This window comes from Benincasa hispida, chromosome 9 (genome assembly GCF_027475165.1).
Source record: "Benincasa hispida cultivar pf3 chromosome 9, pf3_genome.v1.1, whole genome shotgun sequence".
Classification (NCBI taxonomy): domain Eukaryota; kingdom Viridiplantae; phylum Streptophyta; class Magnoliopsida; order Cucurbitales; family Cucurbitaceae; genus Benincasa; species Benincasa hispida.
Window position 1 is genome coordinate 99,929,245 of NC_143486.1, and position 21,815 is coordinate 99,951,059.

A 21,815-nucleotide genomic window follows, 5' to 3' on the forward strand; every position below is an offset into this window, starting at 1 on the left:
ATTATATGTTAATTAATATTATTTTATGGTATAGACTTTGTATTTTATAAAAATATAAAGTCTCTAATTGGTTTATCAATTTATTTATTCAAGAAATTTCATTAAATCTTAACATAATTTCTATAATAGGAACTAAATTGTTACGAATTTTAAGTGGAAAGGCTAAATTGTTACCTAGCACTGTTTAAGGGCTAAATTGACACAAAATTGAAAGTACATAGACTAAATTTTAATAAACCAAAGTTCAATTACTAAATTGATATTTTTATGAAAATTTAGGCCCTATGTGGTAACCATTTAGTTTTTTGTTTCGTTTTATAAAATTAAGTCTATAGAGAATACTTTCGCCTTCAAATTTCTTCTTTTGTCATCTACTTTTTATTAATTGTTTAAAAAACCACGCCAAATTTTGAAAAAAAAAATTAGAATTTGGTGAGGAAACATGTTTAATTTTTAAAAAATAAAACAAAAACAACATTGTTATTTCTTACCAAACCAGGCCTTGAGGACTAAAAATGATTTTTAACCAAAATTGAAGTATTATTTTTTTTCTTTGTATTTGAGTCTCATTTTATTTTAGTCTATATACTTTTAATTTTTATTCATGCTAGCAATAAATCTATAAAATAATTCAGGTAGTTAGTTTATTTTCTTATATAATTTTTTTTTTTTTAATATAAATGAAGTTGAAGGATTTAAACCGCGAATCTCTTAAATCCCAACTTATTTTAGTTTCTTTTATGATAGTTATTGCTAATTTGAAAAAGTTAATTTTAAATAGGTAAATTTAAGATTTAGGAAGTACATGACTAAGTTTCAATAACATGAAATGAAATCCAACGTCGGAACAAAAATAATATTTTAACTATAAAAGTAAAGTGAAGTTAAAATATTCACCGTCTAAGACTAACGAAATAATAATAATAATAATAATAATTAATTAATTAATTAATGAGAAACAAAAACCAAAAAAAAACGACCGGGGGGGGGGGGGGGGGGGGGGGGGGGCCGCGGGCGGAGCGTATTTTGGTCATTTGGCCAGAGAATGGGCATGAAAATATGACCGTTGAAGATCTACGAAAACCAGGCGTTTCGGTTTCGGCGTCATTATTATATTATATTCCATTTCAAAAAAAGAAAATATTTTAAGAACTCCACATCGAATCCGATTCAAAGTGAAAACAAACAGTCTTCCAAACAGCAAATTCCCAAAACTTTCCCCTAAATTACTCTCTCTTCTTTCTCCTTCACTCTCTTTACCCACATTTCTCCCTCTCTCAGAGAAACCCAACCAGAAGAAGAAGAGAGGGCGGCGGCGGCGACTTAATGGAAAATCGCGATACGGCGGAGCTGACAGCGGCAGCAACGACGGCGACAGCAGCGGAGGCTCATCCGTATGCTTTTCATGTATCTGGACCTCGCAATGTTACTTCTCCCAATTGGCGAGACCTAATCAATTCCAGTTGGTAACTTAATTCACTCTAATTCAATATCCAACTCTTTCGTCCAATTATTTTTCTCTCCACATTTCTTCTGATTCAGGCTACTTTCTTCGTTTGGAAGTGATTTAATTTTTTTTTCAAATAAATTCAACTTAATTTTACTTATTAAAATTGATTTTGGAGGAATAAATATATTTTTCAAATTTAAAAAATAATAAAAGTGATTTTAGTCAATTCATAATCACTCCAAACATTTCAATCATTTGTTAAATCAAGCTTAAAGCTCATTGGCTAAATTTCCGAACTGTACTTTTGATTTCACTCTATTTTAGTTTCATGACTTCTCATAAATTTTAAACTCAGTCCCTTCTAAATTAACATTTATCAAAATTGGTTTAAATAATAATGAAGATCCTAAATATATTTTCAAAATTTATAAGTGGATGCTGTATACCTTTTTTCTCTATGAAAAAAATAATTATAATTATTTTTAAGATTGATTGTACATGAATTAAAATTGAATATTTGAAAATACAGAGACGACTCAAAGTATCAAAGATATTTTATTTTTTAATCTAATTTTGATACTATATAAGCGATCAATTCGAATGGTCTACCACCAATAAAACTTGAGTACTCATTTAGATGATGTAAGTTTAATCAGTGCACTTACACTTGAAACTTGCATGCAAGATGTCTGTGGAAAACTTGATCAGAAACGATTTGAAATGAATTTGAAGACCAAAACCATGTAGATTGATTTTATTTATTTTTATTTTTATTCTTTTTATTTTATTTTATTTTATTTTATTTTGAACTTTTGACCTCTCAATCGATGATATATACTTTATATGCTAATTGAACTATGCTCATTTTTTTGCATTTTTGACAATTGGATTGAAATAGCATCATTTAATGATGCATGTTCAAGCTAATGAGGAATTTTACTGCAGGAAGGATGGGAATTACAAAAGAACTGTTATTGCCTGTTTTATTCAAGCAGTTTACTTACTAGAACTAGACAGGCAAGAGAACAGAAGCAACAAAGAAAATGCTCTAGCTCCTAAATGGTGGATCCCCTTCAAATACAAGCTAGTTCGAACCTTAATTGATGAAAGAGATGGATCAATATTTGGTGCAATTCTAGAATGGGATAGGTCAGCAGCCATGGCTGATCTAGTACTCATCAGACCCAGTGGTGCACCAAGGGCTGTTTTGGCCTTAAGAGGGACATTACTCAAAAGCCCGACAATCCGCCGGGATATCGAGGATGACCTTCGGTTTCTCGCTTGGGAAAGCCTAAAGGGTTCTGTCAGGTTTAATGTAGCTTTGGAAGCATTGAAATCAGTTGCTGAGAGTTATGGAAGCAACAATGTTTGTGTTGCTGGTCATTCCTTAGGAGCTGGGTTTGCTCTACAAGTGGGAAAAGCCTTAGCTAAAGAAGGAATTTATGTTGAAACTCATTTGTTCAATCCTCCTTCTGTTTCAGTAGCTATGAGTTTGAGAAACATAGGGGAAAAAGCAGAGTTTGCTTGGAAGAGAATCAAATCAATGCTTCCTTCAGGTAATGAAACAACAGAAAACAGCAATATTGAAGAAGAAAAAGCATATGGAGGAGCTGGTTTAAAGAGTTGGGTATCTAATCTAAACAGGTTAAAGAATCCAGGGGTGGGAATTGGGAAATGGGTTCCTCATCTATATGTAAATAATAGTGATTATATATGCTGTTCATATACTGAAAAATCAGATCAAGTAGAGCAAAGCAATGAAGGGAAAGAAAATGTTAATACCACAAATGGGAGAGCAGTAGCAGCAGCAGCAGCAGCAAAATTGTTTGTAATGTCAAAAGGAAAGCAGAAGTTTCTTGAAGCTCATGGATTGGAACAATGGTGGTCTGATGATTTGCAGCTTCAGCTAGCTCTCCATGACAGCAAGCTCATAAGCAGGCAGCTCAAGTCCCTGTACACCATTTCAGCAGCACAATCAAACACAGGGAAATCCTAGTAGGTGAAGTGTTCAGTTTCTGGGAATTGTGTGGCTAAATAACTCATTTTCGATTTCGGGATATGTCGGTATAGTTCTTCTGATGTCATGTCTCGTGTTGTTTATTGCTTCATTCGGATTGTGTTTGACTTGAATATACGAGGTATTCTCGTAGTGATTCTTTTCAACTCTGTTTGATTGAGCAAATCAACTTACAGTGTATTACATAAACTTGACAGATTATATCCATCATCATCAAATCGACTTCTTAGATTTTTTAACTGAGAAATTGAATGTTAATTGAGGAGAGAACACTAGCTAGAATTTTCTTTTGTGAATAATATGAATGGAACTCATGTATTCTATGAAAAATGCAACAAAAGTTGATCATGAACAAAACTTACATGGCTGGGCATTGATTTTTATTTTGTTTTGTGTTTGTGTGCTTTGTATGAAGCATTGGAGTTGAAAATATCAAATTAATTTAAGAGATTGTATCAACTTTCAAGCTAATAATTGCATCAATATCACCGTAACTAAATTATTCTTCTCCAAAAATTCTATCAAAGTAGAAAGGAAAATAATAATGTAATTTTTGGCAAATAAGTAGAGAAAAATAAAAGAAGACAAGAAGATGAAAAACTGAATAAAGAGTCATCTTTATTCATTTGATTCCAACATTTTTCTCTAATATTGCATTAATTTATGCATTTAAAGAAGTCTAGTCTAATCCACATGTGAAAATAAGGAATGATACGACAAAGCTTAGGTATATAAATTGATTTTTTTTCCAATTAATAAATAAATAGTTGGTGTTTGGATAATGCAAATGAATAAATCACATAGAAATGAGCAGCAGCCTAGGCTATAACCACTTGCAGTTGATGTGAATAAAAGAAAGCAGGAGATCAGCATAACCCTTACCTTCTAACTGTTCTCTTCCAAACATATACTAAAGAGTCCATTCCTTATGTATGAAAATAAAAATGATCAGCGTAAAGAGTAGAATAAAAATAATATTACAATCAGTTTTGCAATCTAAATGAGAAAAAATGGTGTTAAGAATGCCCGCAAGGATCACCTTGCTTGGAATGTCATATAATTATATAAGGACGTTCAGAATGATTTTCTAACTGCTTAAAAATATTTTCTAAGCACAGATGAAAAAAAGTAATCGTAAAATTTAAAAGCAAAAGAGATGTATTGTGAAGAGCTTAAGTCACGATCCACTGGTATAAGAAGAACAACATCAAGAATAGAAAAAGAAGAAAACAGCAAATATTTCTTCAGGAACGTCAAGTTTGTATATTTCTGCTCTCTAATCGTATTTCCCAAATTTTACACATCATACTTGACTAGTCTAGGAACATGAAGGTATGACTAACATGAGAAAAATCTCTACTAGAATTCAAAGGAAATAGTTCTTTCCACTCCATTACCATCACTGGTTAGCTAACTTAACAAACCCCTTTCTTCAAGAGTTGTCCTCCAACAAATAAGATGAAGCTGTCCAACAGTTAGAGGAGATGAAGATGAAACAGGCTTACCCAGAAAGTAATACATATGTACAGTCTTTGCTGGAGATGCAAACAAGCACGATTTGTCAGCATTGGTATTGAAACGACAATCTGAGCGCAGGTATGATGAGCTGATCAACAGCCATGAATGAATGGAACTGGTTTTGAAGTTGCAAGCTACGAGGCCTTGAGAATTCATTGTTGTACAGAACATGAACTAATTCCTTCAGAAAGAGAAAAACAATATGCCATTGACATCCAAAAAGAATAAAGCTAAAACAAACATTTTAAGAAAAAGAAGATGCAGATATAGCAGACATGGAAGCCAAGCAAGAAAAAGAAAATATAAAAGTGGGGGAAGAAAAACTCTATGATAGATTTTCCTTCTTTTTTTTTTTAAGATAAGAAACATTTCATTGAATGAATGAAATTAGGGGAATCCCCAAAGCACCTATAGGTGATTACAATAGAGATTTCCAATTGGAAAGTAAATAAGAAAGACTAAATTGCTTAAAAGGGTATATGAAAACTATATGATGAAGTGAACTCAGGATTGGGGAGCTTGTGTATTAGGTGCAGGGCTGAAAAGTTGGGTTGGTGATGCTTGTGAAACAACTGAACGAATGGAGTGCCAAATCTACATGAAGTAGTATGACTTCATACAAACTGATACGTAATTGCCTAGCCAATACTAAACTTTCAAGCTCCCGACAACACCACTCTACATCCTTCAAGGTAACACTCACAAACTTGTTAAAAATTTGAACGAGTTAAACTAAAATCAGTCTATGACTCAATGCTACGGTGAAAAGCTAAGATATGCAGAACATGGGTTGTTTTATGGCCTCAAAATAGTTGTTTTGTAACTATACCATAGACACCATTAACTTAGATAGGAAGGTCTTTTTGTAACCCTTCCTTTCAGAAAGGGGATGCCTTATCCCCTTGTCCTTTGGGTTGTTTTGTTGAGAGCTTGGGCCGTTTTGAATGATATCCTTTGTTTCTCAACAAATAATAATAATAATAATAATAATAACAATAATAATGTGCAGAGATTGATGTGCCCGTAAAATTGTTCTACACAAGAGCTTCCAAGATCCGTGAAGCATGTGTGACATGGAGTTCAAATTATCCAAAGTGATTATCTTCAAGCTTCTAGGAAATATATACTCTAGGATCCAATTCACTTGTGAACCAAACAAATCTCCGTGGATAGTTCCCACTCCTACCAGACATGGACACAACGTTTTTAATGAGAAACAAAGGACATGGACACAAGTTCAAATCATATATCAAACTTTCTATACTCACAAATTCATCCCTAAGGCACAAAAAATGCAGCAGGGCACTAAAGCTATCTCCTCCATCAACCACTACTGTTAATCTTCCTGATTCCTGGATGATTCATAAAATTATCTCGAAGATTTTCAGCAGCCAATTAAAAAAGGCTGGCCATTAATTTCAAGGGGATGGAGGAGAAATAAAAAATAAATAATAATATTAAAAAAAAAAAACAAAAACAAAACATGATTCTGCAGACAACAATGAAAATGGGGGGAGGAGGAAAATAATAATATACTGGGAAAGAGTGTACATGCTTACAATTTTGAATTCTGTTACCCACCTTCACCTAATAGGAAAAATAATGATGCAGACCTATGTTTTCAGTTCCCTCTTTCCAAAGACAATAATACTATAACAAGTATCTATACCTCAAGGATTTTCTGAATTGAACCAAAATCAGTAAGCTTCAGTCACATGGATTGCAAAGCAGAAACTTTTTGGAGTAAAAAACTAGAACCAGTTGATGCATGCATATATGAATATGACAGATATCCACTTACAGTTGGTTGACTGTTGACCCACTTGCCCAGGTTCAGTAAGACTTAATTCAACCTCATGACTAGCTGTCCAACCAGGCTCATAAGCTTCAAGAAAACCAATTTTTGCCTTATTAGGTAGATCGTGAGGATGAACAAACGGCACTCCAGGAGGCCACCCAATCTCCATTCTTGTGCTGGCACAAGGGCTATCTAATGTGTGAATGTGACTCTCACAATCCTTCAGACTACAGAACCTCAATTTGATACCCTTCTTATCTGCAATATCCTGTACTTTCTCCTTCAGAACTCTCTGTGCCTCAAGCCGTAATCTCTTAGAAGGGGGTAGAGGTTTGGTACTTGAATTATTCTTTCTCCTCCTCATTTTTATGGATCCTGTACCAGCATTTCATCGATCCAACACCCTGTTAATTGAAAGCTTCTCACTAAGGTGGCTACTAACGCTAAAATTACCATAGAAGCAACACTACCCAACAAGTGGATAAACATGAAATGAACAACTAAGTATTCGGGCAAGCCAACATTCAAACTATCAAGCAATAATAAAAAATAATGCAAATACATGGCTTCCAATCCATATTTCACCCAAAAATATACATTGAAACATGAATCATTTTCTCACAACGCTCTTTCACTATGAGATATTCTCGAAAAATATAGCGAAATGGCAATATAAACAGATGGCACTTTAATATGTCTAGGTAAACATTGAAGGGAAGGGAAATTTAAATTTCAGCGATCTACACATGCTTGTGTATACTGTAGAAAGAAACAACTAACATCAATCAAACCAAGCAGCTAAGTATTAAACATGTAAAAGAAAATTAATATTGCATTTATAAACCTGATAAATGTCTTTTTTTTTTATGATAAGAAATAATGTAATTGATGTGTTATGTAATTAAACTACAAAAAAGGGAGAGTCGACCCATGCCAAGGGAGGTTACAGAAAAAAGAGGGGAAAAAAACTCACTAAATGACATTCATTGTCTCCAAAATTAAAAATTATAAGATTTGGCCTACCATCTTGGGATGTAGAGAAACTGAAATTATGGAAATTTGGGCGGTTAAAGACTTGGTCGGTTGAGGGTGATCTCTGCATAAAGTCATCCACTGGTACTGGAAGCTGGAACTGAACATCTACCCCATGGCCAGCTGCTCTCATTTCCGAACAACTGAGGCTAGTCATGGATTTAGGCATGAGTTTGAACAACAAGGAGCACCGTCCATACATACTACCTTGAATATTATTCACATCTGTTCTGAGCAAAGCAGGATTCACATACCCCGCAGTTGCTTGATAGAGTGCAAGTCCAGGATAAACTATAGCATCTTGAGGCCCAAGATCTCCATCCACAAGAATCCATCTACCATTGAAATCCTTTATTAGTAAACCTGCCTTATCTGACTTTACCAGAGTAATAAGACTTTTATCAATTTGATGGTCATGGTCCGACGCATACATAGCCAAGTGGCTATCCTCTGGAGCAGTTAATTTATGGTGATGCTCTCCATGAAATGAGGGTCTCCCATAACAGCACACGGACAACACAGAAGATGATATCTCCCTACTTCTTAGGGGAACATTATCGAGTATTTCTGTGAAAGGAGAGCTGCGCAAGTTTAGATAGAAGCTGATGGCATCCAAAATTATTCGAGATGCCTTTCCATAGAGTGCAAATATGTCTGGCAAACCTGCAGGTGGTACCTCCATTCCATTGCTGGGCTCAACTGGAGTCAATCCAGGCCTATAATCATATGTTTCTTGCCACATCTGAGCATCCACATAATAACCAGAAGTTCTGCACCACTCTCGTGAATCATTGTTTTGCATCAACTCGGCAGATGAACATGCAGCTCTCTGGTGGAAGTAGAGACGCGCAGAATCTAAACCAGACCTTAAAAGAGCCCCATCACAAGCAGGGAATTGGATGATGGCAGCAGAGTATTGAGCTAGTGAATGTGACAGAGTTGAGACCGACAATTTGAAAGACTCAGAAGGAACACCTTCGGATGGTGCTATATCCGTAAGCTTAACACGACCCAATGATGGCAGGCCATTGCCTGCCATGAAATGGAGTGTTTTCAACGGCCAACACCTCAATTTAAGCAACTCTGTTCATTCTATATACAAAAACAAGCAAAAAGCGCAATCAGTAACGGCAAAAACAAATACTAATCATGGAAGTATGTTAACTACAGTGGGGTTTAATATGTCTCTTAAAACGTGGAATTTGAAAGTCAACTAAACATATCAAACGAATAATCAATATCAGTAGCAAACATATTTTTGGGCGCCTTCCCAACTCAAACAAATTAAGTTCCCTTTCAATTCATGCTTCGTTTCATCTACCACTTACAAGTAAAACTTTTGCAGAATTAACGAGGCAAATAACAGTATAATCCCCAAGTGACACAGACATACAGAAGAGAATCAATTGTAAAATGTAAAACCGAACAAAACCCGTCGATTAGAGCAACATCTGAAGGTCGGGTTTGGATAAAATTCAAACCCTAAACCATGGCGAAATATTGACGCCAAAAACTGAGTAACTTGTAAACAGACCTGAATATGACGAGGGTTCCTTCCTAAGTCGCCGGAGCTAGTTGTTTGCCTTGTGTTCTTGACAGCAACTGAGCGAAGATCAAAATCAAGCTGAAATTTTTTTAAAAGATATGGCAAATTTTAGAGGGCATAGAGGTAGATTTGCGCCAAAAAAACGTCAAGAGAGAGGATGAGAATTGAAGTTGGAGGAGAATGGGGACCTGAGAGAGTCAATTTGACCAAGAAGTTTGCGCCGTTTTCTCCTCTTCCATTTGGTGCGTTACTGTCCGAAATGGCGTTTTCTGTAAATCATTGGGCAAAATCCACAAAATAGACTTCCTATACATTATATCTTGTGGGATTTTTGTAAGGATTGACCTAATTTTTACTTTTATTTTTTCCTTTTAGAAATGAAATTTGACCCCTTTTTTTTGGGTCAAAAACGAAATTTTTTACTCTTTTGTTGGTATTATCAATCATTTTATGGGATTATTTTTTTTTTATCGCTCTTGTTTGATTATTGTCACTTCCTTGGACACGTATTTCTTATTTTTACCTTCCCTACTTGGTTCATTTGATGTTTTAAAAAATTGTTTACGTTGTTCATGATTATTGTCAAAAGAATAAGAAACAACTTTGCTCATTATCATAGTTGTTATCGTTAGAGGGAGCATACAGAAAGGAAGCGATATTGTTATCAAAACAACGAAGGAATCTAGAGAAAAGATGGAGAAGGAGTTTGTAGAGAGAAATACTAGAATTCAAAGAGAATAAGAAAAAAAATGAACTTGAAAATGGTCATAAAATCTTATTTTATAAAAATGAGGTCAAATAACACTTCAGCTGAAATGGATTTAAAAATTCAAGTTTATCATGCTTCAATCAATTTTCAACAAGTTTCTTTTATCTTAAATTTTAAGGACAGATCTATTTTGGTCTCTAAATTTTTAAAATAAGTTATTTTTACTTAAAGAATATTAACAAATTAATGTCAAAATTTTAAGTATGTGAAATGTTCATTTCAATTTTTTTTTCACAAAAGAATTAAAAAATTATTGGTTTCAAAATTTAAGAATCAAAATAGAAATTTTGAAAATTCATTCACCAAATAGAAAAAATTTTAAGGACAAAAAGAAATTTTGAAGGTTTAAATCTCATTTAATAACTATTCTAAATTTTTCTTTTTCTTTTCCCTTTTTTTTTTTTTTTTGACAGTTTCTCATTCCACCTATAATTTATTATCTAATTTTTATCCCACGTTTAAAAAAATCAAGATAGGATCTAAAAACCTTTTTTTTTTTTTTTTTTTTTTGAAGAAATGGGAAAATTTCAGATGATATTTGACATTTAATTTTATAAAATTATTACTATTTGAATAAAGGATCATTATTGTAAATGATAAAACTATTTAAAATATTTTCAAGTATAACAAAATATCACTATAACCACTATAAACATCTATCACATAGATATCTATCATGATCCACAATCCATTCATTGATAGTGACATTTGGATATATTTATAAATAAATTTTTTTATTTTCCTATATTTTTCAAAAAAAAATTAACCTTACTTTAATTAATAAATATAAATTTAACATTTATGCTGGCTAAATATCTAATATAAATTTAACATTTCTTCTATTGTAATCTGGAAATTCAAGTCTCAATTAAGAGTTTCTTTTGTGGAATCTGGCTTGGGACAAATAAACGTGATAATTATGATCATTTATTCAATACTAAACAAATTAAGTTAAAGAGTATAAATTTAATATTTAATATAACTTAAAGCCACAAATAAACTTATAAAGTAAGTTTGGATTAACAAAAACAATATTAGAAAAAGGAACATAAGGCATCACCCAAAAAAAATGAGGGCATCCTCTAAAACCCAGGAGAAAAGGAGGAACTTTCACGTCTGGACTTTTCAATAGTAGAAGTGTAATAATAGTACAGAGTGCAATTAGAAAAGTATATCTAAATGTTTAATCTAATAGTAACAAGAAAAACTAACTACAAACAAACCAAAATGAGAATTAATCCAAATACTTTTGGTACAAGAAAGCTCTTTACCAGGGCAAGGAAGAGAAAAAAAAAAAAAGTCGCATATTTTGGAATACACAGATAGAACGAAAGAGGGAATTAGGGAGGGAGGTTGGGAGAGAGAGATGTGTAGAGTTCCTTATGGCTTACGAGGTGGAGAACTACTGCTACTGCTCCTGCTGCTGCTTCTCCCTCTCAACGGCCTACACACCAAACAATCACACACTACAATAGTTAAATATATATCTACATTCATTATATAAGATTAAGAGAGAATTAATGGTGTTTGGTTAGATGGTCAAGTTCACACTTAACAAGTGCTTTCTACTTTTGAAAGTCATGCTAAACTTACTATAATTCGAGCACCTACTCTTCGGTAATCTAGAAGCTTGGTCGGGAGAAAGAATATCCAACTCAAAGACACAGTTGTACAAACTATAGAACAAGTCTTGTTCATGTAAGGTCATTAATGGTGTCCTTTAGTTTATAGGTTTGGGAAAATATTGTCTTTATACATCTCACTCTCATCCCATCACAAACAAAAAGAATTATAATATTAAAAAAAATAAAGTGAATTTGTCACATGACAGATAATGATTAAACAATTTGGTAGGTCGTACAAAACATAGGTGCAGCCCGGGATGCACCTATATATTTTTTTTTGTGATTTATACTATAGAATTAGAGCAAACTAGGTCTTCGAGAACGTAAAAAATTTTCTTTCATTTTCAAGAAACATCAATATTTTGTGTAATGCATAGGATTACCTTCTCGGACTGCGAGATACCCTCCTGGGTACCTGTAAACATAAAATAGAGAAAAGTGAAGCGACTACCAATGCAAGGAAAAACAAGCAATAAAAGGGGTAAGAATGGGAAGATCAAACCTTGCGTGGACTAGGTGACCCAGAGTAGGAGGATGATCTCCCACGTCTACCAGCAGCTGCCGGCCGACCTCTGGATAGAGATCACCATAAGAAAATTATAAGATAAACAAATGGATTACAGCGGGCATTAAAAAAAAAAAAAAAAAAACAAACAAACAAACAAAGGTAGTAGCAATGTGGAAATAAAATATGGTTAGGGGAATGTAAACAGTCACAGAAGCGTAAAGTAAATGATGGTATGATTCTTTTTTTAATTGAGAAACCAAACTTCCATTGAAATGAAAAATTACACCAACATTCTGAAGAGAAACATAGAATCTACAGAAAGTGGACCACCCCAATAAAATAAGACCTACCGAGTAATTACAAAATGACCCAGTCGCTAAAGCCTAAAGAGAAACATAGAATCTTACAGGTACCAAACATCGCTATAAGATCTTGCCCACCCCTGCAAATTTTATTATTACTCTCACCAAAAATCCCACAAAATGGAACACAGGATATGAGATATTGACCAAGCCAACTAACCACAATACAAAAAGCTAACTTTCCTAGCATCCTTTTCAAAAAGCTAACTATACAATACAAATATTATCCACTAATATGCAATTATTTACACATTTTTTTTAAGACTTTGGGGACGATTCTGATTATTGTTTCTTAAACAAAATTTTAGGTAAAATGATAGGAAATTGGGATCGTTTAAAGCTTAGTTTCTAATCATCATTATAATATATACATAAAACCCCAGCACCACTAGACCAGACATCAAAGCATTTTAGGCCTAGGTCTCTCGGTTTGACAATTGGAGAAAAGATAACACATCTGCCAATGTTTGCTTCTTTTGAAAGAAACTTGGCTTGGAAAATGGTAGCTATAACTGTAGCCAAGAGCATCTGAGACGTACTGAGAATGCTCAACTTTAGATAACCTTCGCTAGAAGGGCCGGCCCCCATTGTCTAGATCGAAAGGATCCCTCGGGACATAAAGGCAGGAGGCTCTAGAACATGGAATGCTGAAACACGGGCAGTTGACTTCCAAATCGAAATCTAGAGTAATTACTCAAGAGTTGTCTAAAACGATTTGGAAAGTGAGAACAAAACTTCACAACAATTTCACCAACTTCCTACACAGCTACACCATTATAATTCTTTAGCTCAGTGCTAGCAAGACTCTATGATGGAAAAATAGAAGAGCAAGGAGAATCGTCTCATTTGTTTCATAGCTCTCACTTGGGGATGTTCAGAAAGGTTCATTGTGATTATTTTTCTTCTTGATCAATGCCCATGGTAGGGAATGCTGTGATCTACTTCGTCATTTAGATTATCCACCACAAACACAGAGTGCACAATCAATATGAAATAGTTTTTCTTAAAAAAGGAATTGATCATGACAAGAGGGGAAAAGGGGTATTCAAATCCATACATACTAACAGTTTTCCTTTAAACGCCAGTTAGTTGGTCATGACAAAAAAATTCATTTGGCATCAAGTTACCTCCGTGGTGAAAATGATCGAGAACGTGATCGAGCTGGTCTTCTAATAGGTGAACGGCTTCGTCTACGAACAACTGGAGACCTTCTTGGAGGGCTACGAGCACGCCGAGGTGGTGTACTGAGAAAGAAACACAATTTAATTATGCAACTCTCATGTACCTAGTAAAAATGTAACTGAAACCATTGAGTTAGACCACAGCACTTTCGAGTAAAAACTATGCTCAATCACAGTGAACAGCAATCAAAAGCTCTAACTGCCATGCTCAAATGCGTTAATTTCTCAAACATTAGAAAGTTATCATGCCCTCAGTCACCATTCTTCCAATTACCGAAGTAAAATTTTAAACAGTTACACCGAGAGATACTCTATTAGTTAATACTTCATTTTAAGTCGGCAATAGCATTATTTTAAATTTGCTTGGATCACCCAAAAACCACAGTTACCTGTGTCAAGGCATAACAAAATGATCAATGGCCAACAAGAACTACAGAACCAAACAAAACCTGATGCAATTTTTATTCTTCTTCAAATACCTGGCGATGCTAAAAAAATTTAAAATAAAGGAAACGCATGCTCTAAAAACAATAATTCAAGATTGAAAAGAAATTGACCAAAAAAAGCTCTGCCCTCCCACTCTATCTATCCAAGGGATGGAAGGGCAGAGGTCTCTTCACTCTGGACGGGAGGGCTAGTGGACACGGGGAGGGAGCAGGCAAAGCGAAAATTGATATTTCATATGCTTTTTTTTCTGCATAATTTGTGCAATAAGGCATAAATAGTAAACCGTGACATTAAATGATAGATTTGTGAGGTTAGGAAAAATAAACATCTCTGTGTATCATTCAAAGTGCAAGAGAAAAGACAACAATATCTGAAAACAGTCAAATGCATAATACCGGCGCCTAGGAGGTGGAGGTGAACGTCTTCGAACAGGACTGCCACGAATTCTTCTTGGAGAGGGCCTATTCAACCAAAGTTAAACAATGTTAATCTCCTGCCATTTCAAGAAAATGAAATAGATTGTGTGTGTGTGTGTGTGCCGCTGGAAGGGTTGAAGAGTGGGGAATGATGGTCAACCTTGGAGGAGATCTATGTCTTCTTGCTAAAGGTGATGGGGAACGGCCGCCTCTCATGGGTGATGCAGGCCTCCTTCTAGGAGGAGAATCGCGACGAAAGGGAGACTCCACGCGACGACGTGGAGGAGACTCCGGACGACGGCGTGGAGAATCGGGCTGTCTTCTAGGAGACCCACCTCGCCTAGCAACAGGCGAGCGCCTTCTAGGTGAAGGAGGTTTTCGACGAGGAGAAGCTGGTGTAAGAGAGCAGACATAAATCAATAAAATAACATACATACTCATACAAAATAAAATGAATAGTAGGCAGAAACAGCTGGACATTTAAAAATTTATAATTATTGAGAGTCATACGTTCTCTCTGCCTTTTCATGTCATCCTTCTCAGCATCAGGACCAACATTGTCAAGCTTAGGACCCTCTCTCTTTGGAACGGTTGCTACGGTCCTAGGAGGTGTTGGCATCTTCTGTCTTTGAGGCAATGTAAATCTTGCTCTAATAACATTCCCATCAATTTGGGCCTACATTTAGCCAATCATCACAATCATTCCCCAGTTATGAGAGAATATCAATAGATGCACTTCAAGTACTCGAACATTTAAGCAAACCTACACCATCCATGTACACTTGGGCTTTTTCAGCATCAGATCTTGTTTTGAACTCAACATATCCATATCCTTTAGGAAGGTTGACCTGCAAGCATTAGAACAGATGCATCGATATATTATTCAAGAAAAAGTTCTTCAAATCCAATATGCATGTTAAAAACTCACTGTGCGATCCATTGCTAGCTCGACATTGACAACTTCACCAAAATTACCTAAAGGGTATCAAGAAGGGGGGGGGGGGGGGGGAAATAAAGAAATTCGTGAGCTATACTTCTTTTTTAAAGGAAAAAAAATGATAACAGATTACCTATTAAATCTAATAATCATCAAGTCTACTGAGCCATAAAGAGGTTTTTGGAGGAAAAATCATATTTGAGGGTGAACCTTTTGATTAAATGAGACTAGCAAATTTATAACTCATTCCATGCAATATATTCATAAAAAGAAACTATCTTTAGTTTAAAAACGGCTGAGAGGAAAGTAATGAGCATGCAGTAACTTTACATACCAGGTGGAAGGAAGAGTAATTGATATGACAAATTAATCAATTATTAAGGAGAAAACAACATGGTCAATGATCACTACAAACATATAGACTACGTTGAGTTGAATCTACTACATAAATACATATGTTTACACAAAAAAATACCAAGTTTTTTTTTTTTTGGTGATACAAAATACCAAGTTCATGAAGTCAGTGTTATATGAATATCATTTCGATGATGTGGTTGAAGCTAGAAATAAAACTTAAGTTAGTCTTGCACTTTGGTTTAATGGATGTATTAAACATTAAGTTGTAAAGTTTAAAAAAGAATGTAAACGTAAGTCCATTGGTCCACTGCAATAATTGTTTAAAGCCTAAAGAAAGCGAGTGAAAAGCCATACTGAAGATTTCTCTTAAATGACCCTCATGGACATTCCTACTTAGTGCGTCAATGTGGAGAACAAGTGACTCGCGGACAGGAGATGGTTTCCTGAAACCAATAGACACAGTATGAAAAACAGATTATATAAATATGACAGACAGACAAGGAAAATATCACTAAAAGAAAGCGGTGAACATAAATCATTGATATATAAATGCACATCGAAAGGAAATATTAATATAAACAAAATGTATATGTCAGTTTTGTAATTGTCAATGACAAAAAAATTGCAAGTGGTGATAAATTACTAAAGATAAAATTTACAATTGCAAGTCAACTAAAGCTAAAAGAACATGGTTTATCACATTCAAGTTCGACAACGGCAAACAACGGCATATGGTGTTAATCCATTGACCGGATGTCCAAAATGAAGCATCGTAGTTGCAAAGATATACGAAATCCTAGAAATTGTTCCCTAGCCATCCCTGACTTGTAACTTGTTAAACAAACCGCAGAAACATTGAAGAGCCTCGAAAGTCTTTAACAAAAGGCGAGCATCCAAAAACCGTGCCAAATCATAGATGTTCGACTTATTGGAAAATGCATGCCATGAACAAATAATGAAGAGACTATAAATGTCAGTGAGATGAAAACGAAATTAGAAGTTGGATTTGACTGTAGAATGTAGAAGGAGGCGTTAAAACCTGGGTGGCGGAGAACTTCGTTTAGCTGGTGGAGGTGAAGCGCGAGTCCGCCGAGCTGTTTCAGTCGGACTGAAAAACAAATGAAACTGTGATTGACCGCTTAAGAAAATTATCAACATTTGGTATACGAAGCCGTCTGTTTCTTTATAACGTAATCATTCCAAAACTTGGCTTCGAATAAATACATGAAGATCCAATCAACAGCGACATAAAGGGAAATGCTTAATCTACCAGACTCCAGACATAAAAGAAAAAAACCTAATTCTGATACTTCCTCTCACACTGACAAGCAATAAGCACCAAATGTAAGCCCCCGAAACGAAAATGCAAGCTCAAATGAGACGAACCTCTTTCTCTGAGGAGGAGGGCTTCGGCTCCGAGAACTACCGCTCCGAGAGAGAGACGAAGAGGAGGAAATGGACCTGGAACGAGAGCGGGAGCGGGACACAGATGCAGACCTGGAGCGCGAACGGGAACTGGAGCGCGAGTCAGAGCCGGAGAATGAGCGGGAACGTGAGGAGGAACCGGACCCCGACGGCGGCGAGCGACGGCCTCTGCTTGGTTTCGCCATGGCCGGCAATAGGTGCAGAGTGAAGATTGAAACCCTAGCTTAAACCCGTCAGAAACGATTAAACGAGAAGCAACACAGAAAAATAGTCGAGATGTAACTCCACACGGAGGTGAAATGACCAAAAAGGGAGAGATGAAACGCAAGCTTTTAAAAAAAAAAAAAAAAAAAGAAACAAACAAACAAACAAACAAAAATAAAAATAAAAATAATAGAGAAATTGGGACGCACCTAGATGCTAGTCTTATACAGTTTACGTTGGATTGTTTTTTTAATTAGGGTGTGATAGTTTTGTCTGGGTCAACCAAAAATCAAACCAATCGATTTTATAAAATAGGGATTCAAATCAATGTCTAATAAAAAAAAAATTGATGGATTGATTTTATTTGGATCAGTTTATTATCTAGTGCTTGGTTGTTGACATCTTCCCTTTTTCTTCTAATTTTTTATTTTTTATTTCCACTTTGTTTTGAATTAGTCCTTTTTACTAATTTTATGTTACAATTGGGTTTATTTATTTTTTTTATAAATTGAAATGTGATATTTTGTTTTTTTTTTTACAATTTTTCTAAAAAAAAACATACATATTCGATAATAATTGGTCTTTTATCTGAACATCAAATATACATACACTATAATAATTAAAATATTAAAAAACTCCTAATGAAAAGTTTATTTTCAATATCTGATTTTTAGTGGTTTTCCAAATAAAAAATCGATCCAAACCAATACTTTTTTATTTTCTCCAAATACAAATCAATATGCCCAATTTTATACTAAAAAACCAAACCAAACCATTGAATCTATTTTGATTATTTTGGATTTTCAGTTTTTTTGTTTTTTTATTGGACTCCTACTTTTAGTACATTGAGTTTATGGAAACTAAGGGTATTCAAAAAATCAGATGATCCGAAAAAGTCGATCCATCCAACTCAATTTGTATAGTTTGGGTTAGGTTGGGTCAAATAAACAGAAAATTTATGTGTTAGGGTTCATGAGTGAGTTCACCTAAAAGAATCTAAGCCAACCTCGAACCAACACAATTTATTATAAACTTTAAAAGATATAATTTTTTACTTAATAAATAGATATACATTTTTTATATTCAATTTCATTAGATATATAACTTATTCTCCAACAACTCCTAAAAATAGTTTTTTTAGCACTTTAGAAAGAGATTTTACATTATATAATTTGAAATTGATTGTTAATCTTAATTCAATATATGAAAAATAATTAAATTTATTTTTTACATATTAACATTTTACTTTCTTTTAGAACACAAATTTAAATAAATGATCCGAGTAAACTGACCCGACCCGACCCAAACGTTTCATAATCGGATTGGGTTTGGTTTATTTGAGGTTATTTGGGTTGAAGAAATTTACGATCCGAATAATTAGGTTTGATCTAAAAAGTCATTCAACCCGACCCGACCCAACCCACGAACACCCCTAATGAAAACCTTTTCTTAATTTTTTTTTTTTTTAAATGGTTGGATTATTAGAATATGGATTGACTTTTAAAAAAAAAATTGATTGAAGGTAGAACTTGAAATGTTTAAGATATGTTTGATAGATAATTTGAAAATATAGATTTGAAAACAAGGGATTTGATGAAAATAAAATTGTATTTAATGTTTTCAAATATATGTTTGACAGCAGATTCAGAAATTGAATTCTAATTTAAACCATTATTTAAGATATGTTTGATACTATATATTTATAAATCATAAAACTAGTTGTAGTTATCTATTAATATTTAGTTGACAATAAACTATTATTAACTTATTTATGAATATGATTTATGTTTAAAAAATTATATAATTATTATTTTGTAATATTATATACTTTATAGTACATTACATGATACATATTATATTTTTAAGAAAAATGAATTTAGTTTATTTTTGTGTTTTATACCCTAAAACTCATAGATGGTGCATGTAATTAAATGATTGTCATTAATAAATAGTTGATAATGCTTTTGTCAATAAGTGTTATTGATGTTTTATTTAATTTTGTCTCATTAACCCTAAAATCCAATAAACTAACCTCATAGGTTGTTTTATGAGTCTTGAACTGTAGAGACATACAAGGATCAATGTTCATGATACAGTCTAAAGGGTCTATAGTATAGGGATAACATTGGGTACCTCATCCTGGTAATACTATGGATACGACCCGCTTTGTATTTAATATAAACACATTGATCCAACATGTTCGTGTGGGAGACATGTGAGTGAGGGTATCTTATGCAATGAGTTTGCATAATACTGTACCGCAAAATATGAACCACTAGATGTAACTCCATTGACTAGTTAGGTTTCTATTTCAATATGATGACCTAGGCAACTTAGTCTACTCCTTAGTATATTATGAACTCTTGTTCACAAGAGATTGTTCTTTGATTTGTATGGGTGAGAGTGGCCAATTCGCTGACTCAATAAACCTACCATTTTGGGATAAGTCCGAGTGGGTAGTTAGGAACATGATTATACAAGATGAATTTCACTCATTCCCGACTTCAGGGTAAGTAGATGATTGTTCCCGTAAGTGGTGTCTCAAAACTTGAACAAAGGGTCCTACCCTCTCATTGGCCCATAAGGGTTTTTGTTTAATGGTAAGACCATAAACAGGTTGTTCATTAGAGAAGCAATGGTACTTAAAAATTTAGAGATAACCTAGGAGTAAAACGGTAATTTGACTCAGGTGAAGTTACGAACACTCTTAAAGGACTAACTTGCTATTATTAGTCTATATCTGTTGACACAAACATATCTGTGGTGAATAGTGCAGTCATGGGTCTTTAGTGGAATGTACCCACAGTTAACGAATATTGATTAATTTGGTTAACGAGTTTAGCCAATTAATCTTACATCGTTGAAACTTCTGATTTGCAAGTCCATTAGGTCCCTTTATAGTATGTAAAGGGTATTGAGGTAATTTGTCATTAAATTGAATTTGAAATATTCAAATTCAAAATTGAGAAATTTTTAATGTATGTCGATATATTTTAATATAAAGTTTAATTTTAGACTTTATTATTAATTTTGGATATGATTCAAAATCAATAAATGAGATAACGAAATATTTGAAAGAAGTTCAAATATTAATTTAATATGAAGAAGATTCATATTGAAAACTATAGTTTCAAAATAATGTGCATTAAAACTATAAGTAAATTAGAGAACTGTTTTTTAATATGATTCAAATGGGATGTGATATTTAATTGGATGATTAATTAATTGTTTTATTTAATTTTGAATTTAATTAAATTGATTAAATCAAAACTATAAGTTAAAATTAATGTACATTAAAACTATCGGTGATGTGAGAGGAAATCATTTAAATATGATTTAAATGATCATTTAATTGATAAATTTAATTTAATTTAAATTAAACAAATTAACTCCCCATTTAGGGAAGTTACGAGAAAATGTGGGATCAATTCCACATTTGAAAAATTGTTTTGTGATATTCCCAAATCCTAAAAGACAGAATCCCACAATTCTCCATAGCCTCAATTCAAGCAATAATAGGTAGGTTTCCAATGGTGGTGCTCAATGCTCAATCCCAATTCAACATATAAATTCTTCAAAAGATTTGTAAGGTAGAGTTTCTTCCCCTGTATAACAATGCAAAATTGTTTTGTTTTTAAATGTCATTTTGAAAAAATGAAAGATTTTCATCCATTCATTTACAACCTGACATATTGTATTTTTAAAATGGTTTTATCTTTATTTAATGTAATTAAAATTTAAACTTCAAAACTTGGATATAATGAAAACATAAAAATATTGTTCTCGAAATTTGCACTATTTGGTTCACATGATCCGAAAACAGTTTTCAGAAACAGAATTTGAGTTGTTTGTCAAACACATATTTGATGAACTTAATGAAAACGAAAACATAAAATATGATCAGTGGTGCATCCAGGATTTTATATAAGGGGCGATAACTTGTAGAAATACAGACCATTTTATCTTCTTTTTTTTTTCATCTAAAACAATTAGAAAAAAAAACTCTGAAAATGCGATAACTTAATAAGGAATTCATAAAAATAATTATATCGTGCGATCACACATGCACAAAGTCTCTTTATCTACAAAAGTTATAAAAATCATGCTTTTTGGGTGCAAGAAATCTACTTATGAGATCACAAAGAATTCTTGACGCTAACATTGGAATTGCATAGTTGGACAAGTTGGTAGCCGTATGCGATAAAGGGTGACATGACGCATGG

At 33.7% G+C, this 21,815-nt stretch overlaps 3 protein-coding genes across 4 annotated transcripts; 1 reads left to right on the top strand and 2 right to left on the bottom strand.

Moving 5' to 3' along the window:
* The first annotated feature begins 1,172 nt into the window (after positions 1-1,172).
* LOC120085264 (alpha/beta-Hydrolases superfamily protein) lies at positions 1,173-3,714 on the top strand. Its single transcript, XM_039041167.2, has 2 exons — positions 1,173-1,466; positions 2,396-3,714. The coding sequence occupies exons 1-2, from the start codon at positions 1,327-1,329 to the stop codon at positions 3,444-3,446; spliced, it is 1,191 nt and encodes a 396-aa protein (XP_038897095.2). The 5' UTR covers positions 1,173-1,326; the 3' UTR covers positions 3,447-3,714.
* Positions 3,715-4,706: 992 nt separating this feature from the next.
* On the bottom strand, positions 4,707-9,772 carry LOC120085262 (2-oxoglutarate (2OG) and Fe(II)-dependent oxygenase superfamily protein). Of its 2 annotated transcripts, XM_039041166.2 has the most exons (5): positions 9,550-9,772; positions 9,350-9,439; positions 7,807-8,907; positions 6,787-7,158; positions 4,707-5,166 (listed from the first exon to the last, which is right to left on the bottom strand). In XM_039041166.2, coding segments are annotated over exons 3-5 (1,422 nt in total). In that variant the 5' UTR covers positions 8,855-8,907; positions 9,350-9,439; positions 9,550-9,772; the 3' UTR covers positions 4,707-5,164. The 2 variants fall into 2 exon arrangements, with proteins under 2 accessions (XP_038897094.1, XP_038897093.1); XM_039041165.2 differs by lacking the exon at positions 9,550-9,772 and having other exon boundaries at positions 9,350-9,533.
* Positions 9,773-11,227: 1,455 nt separating this feature from the next.
* Positions 11,228-17,784, bottom strand: LOC120086839 (arginine/serine-rich protein-like protein). Its single transcript, XM_039043649.2, has 12 exons — positions 17,350-17,784; positions 17,003-17,071; positions 16,318-16,406; positions 15,598-15,644; positions 15,437-15,517; positions 15,180-15,345; positions 14,830-15,061; positions 14,649-14,714; positions 13,753-13,869; positions 12,258-12,327; positions 12,139-12,170; positions 11,228-11,574 (listed from the first exon to the last, which is right to left on the bottom strand). The coding sequence occupies exons 1-12, from the start codon at positions 17,571-17,573 to the stop codon at positions 11,511-11,513; spliced, it is 1,257 nt and encodes a 418-aa protein (XP_038899577.1). The 5' UTR covers positions 17,574-17,784; the 3' UTR covers positions 11,228-11,510.
* Positions 17,785-21,815: the final 4,031 nt, after the last annotated feature.

Coding starts and splice junctions, on each gene's coding strand:
- LOC120085264 (XM_039041167.2), top strand. CDS start 1,327: ATGGAAAATCGCGATACGGCGGAGCTGACAGCGGCAGCAACGACGGCG. Junction 1,467..2,395: donor GACCTAATCAATTCCAGTTG/GTAACTTAATTC, acceptor ATTTTACTGCAG/GAAGGATGGGAATTACAAAA.
- LOC120085262 (XM_039041166.2), bottom strand. CDS start 8,854: ATGGCAGGCAATGGCCTGCCATCATTGGGTCGTGTTAAGCTTACGGAT. Junction 7,159..7,806: donor TTTCTCTACATCCCAAGATG/GTAGGCCAAATC, acceptor ATGCTGGTACAG/GATCCATAAAAATGAGGAGG.
- LOC120086839 (XM_039043649.2), bottom strand. CDS start 17,573: ATGGCGAAACCAAGCAGAGGCCGTCGCTCGCCGCCGTCGGGGTCCGGT. Junction 15,346..15,436: donor CCCAAGTGTACATGGATGGT/GTAGGTTTGCTT, acceptor GGCTAAATGTAG/GCCCAAATTGATGGGAATGT. Junction 15,062..15,179: donor CATGAAAAGGCAGAGAGAAC/GTATGACTCTCA, acceptor CTCTTACACCAG/CTTCTCCTCGTCGAAAACCT.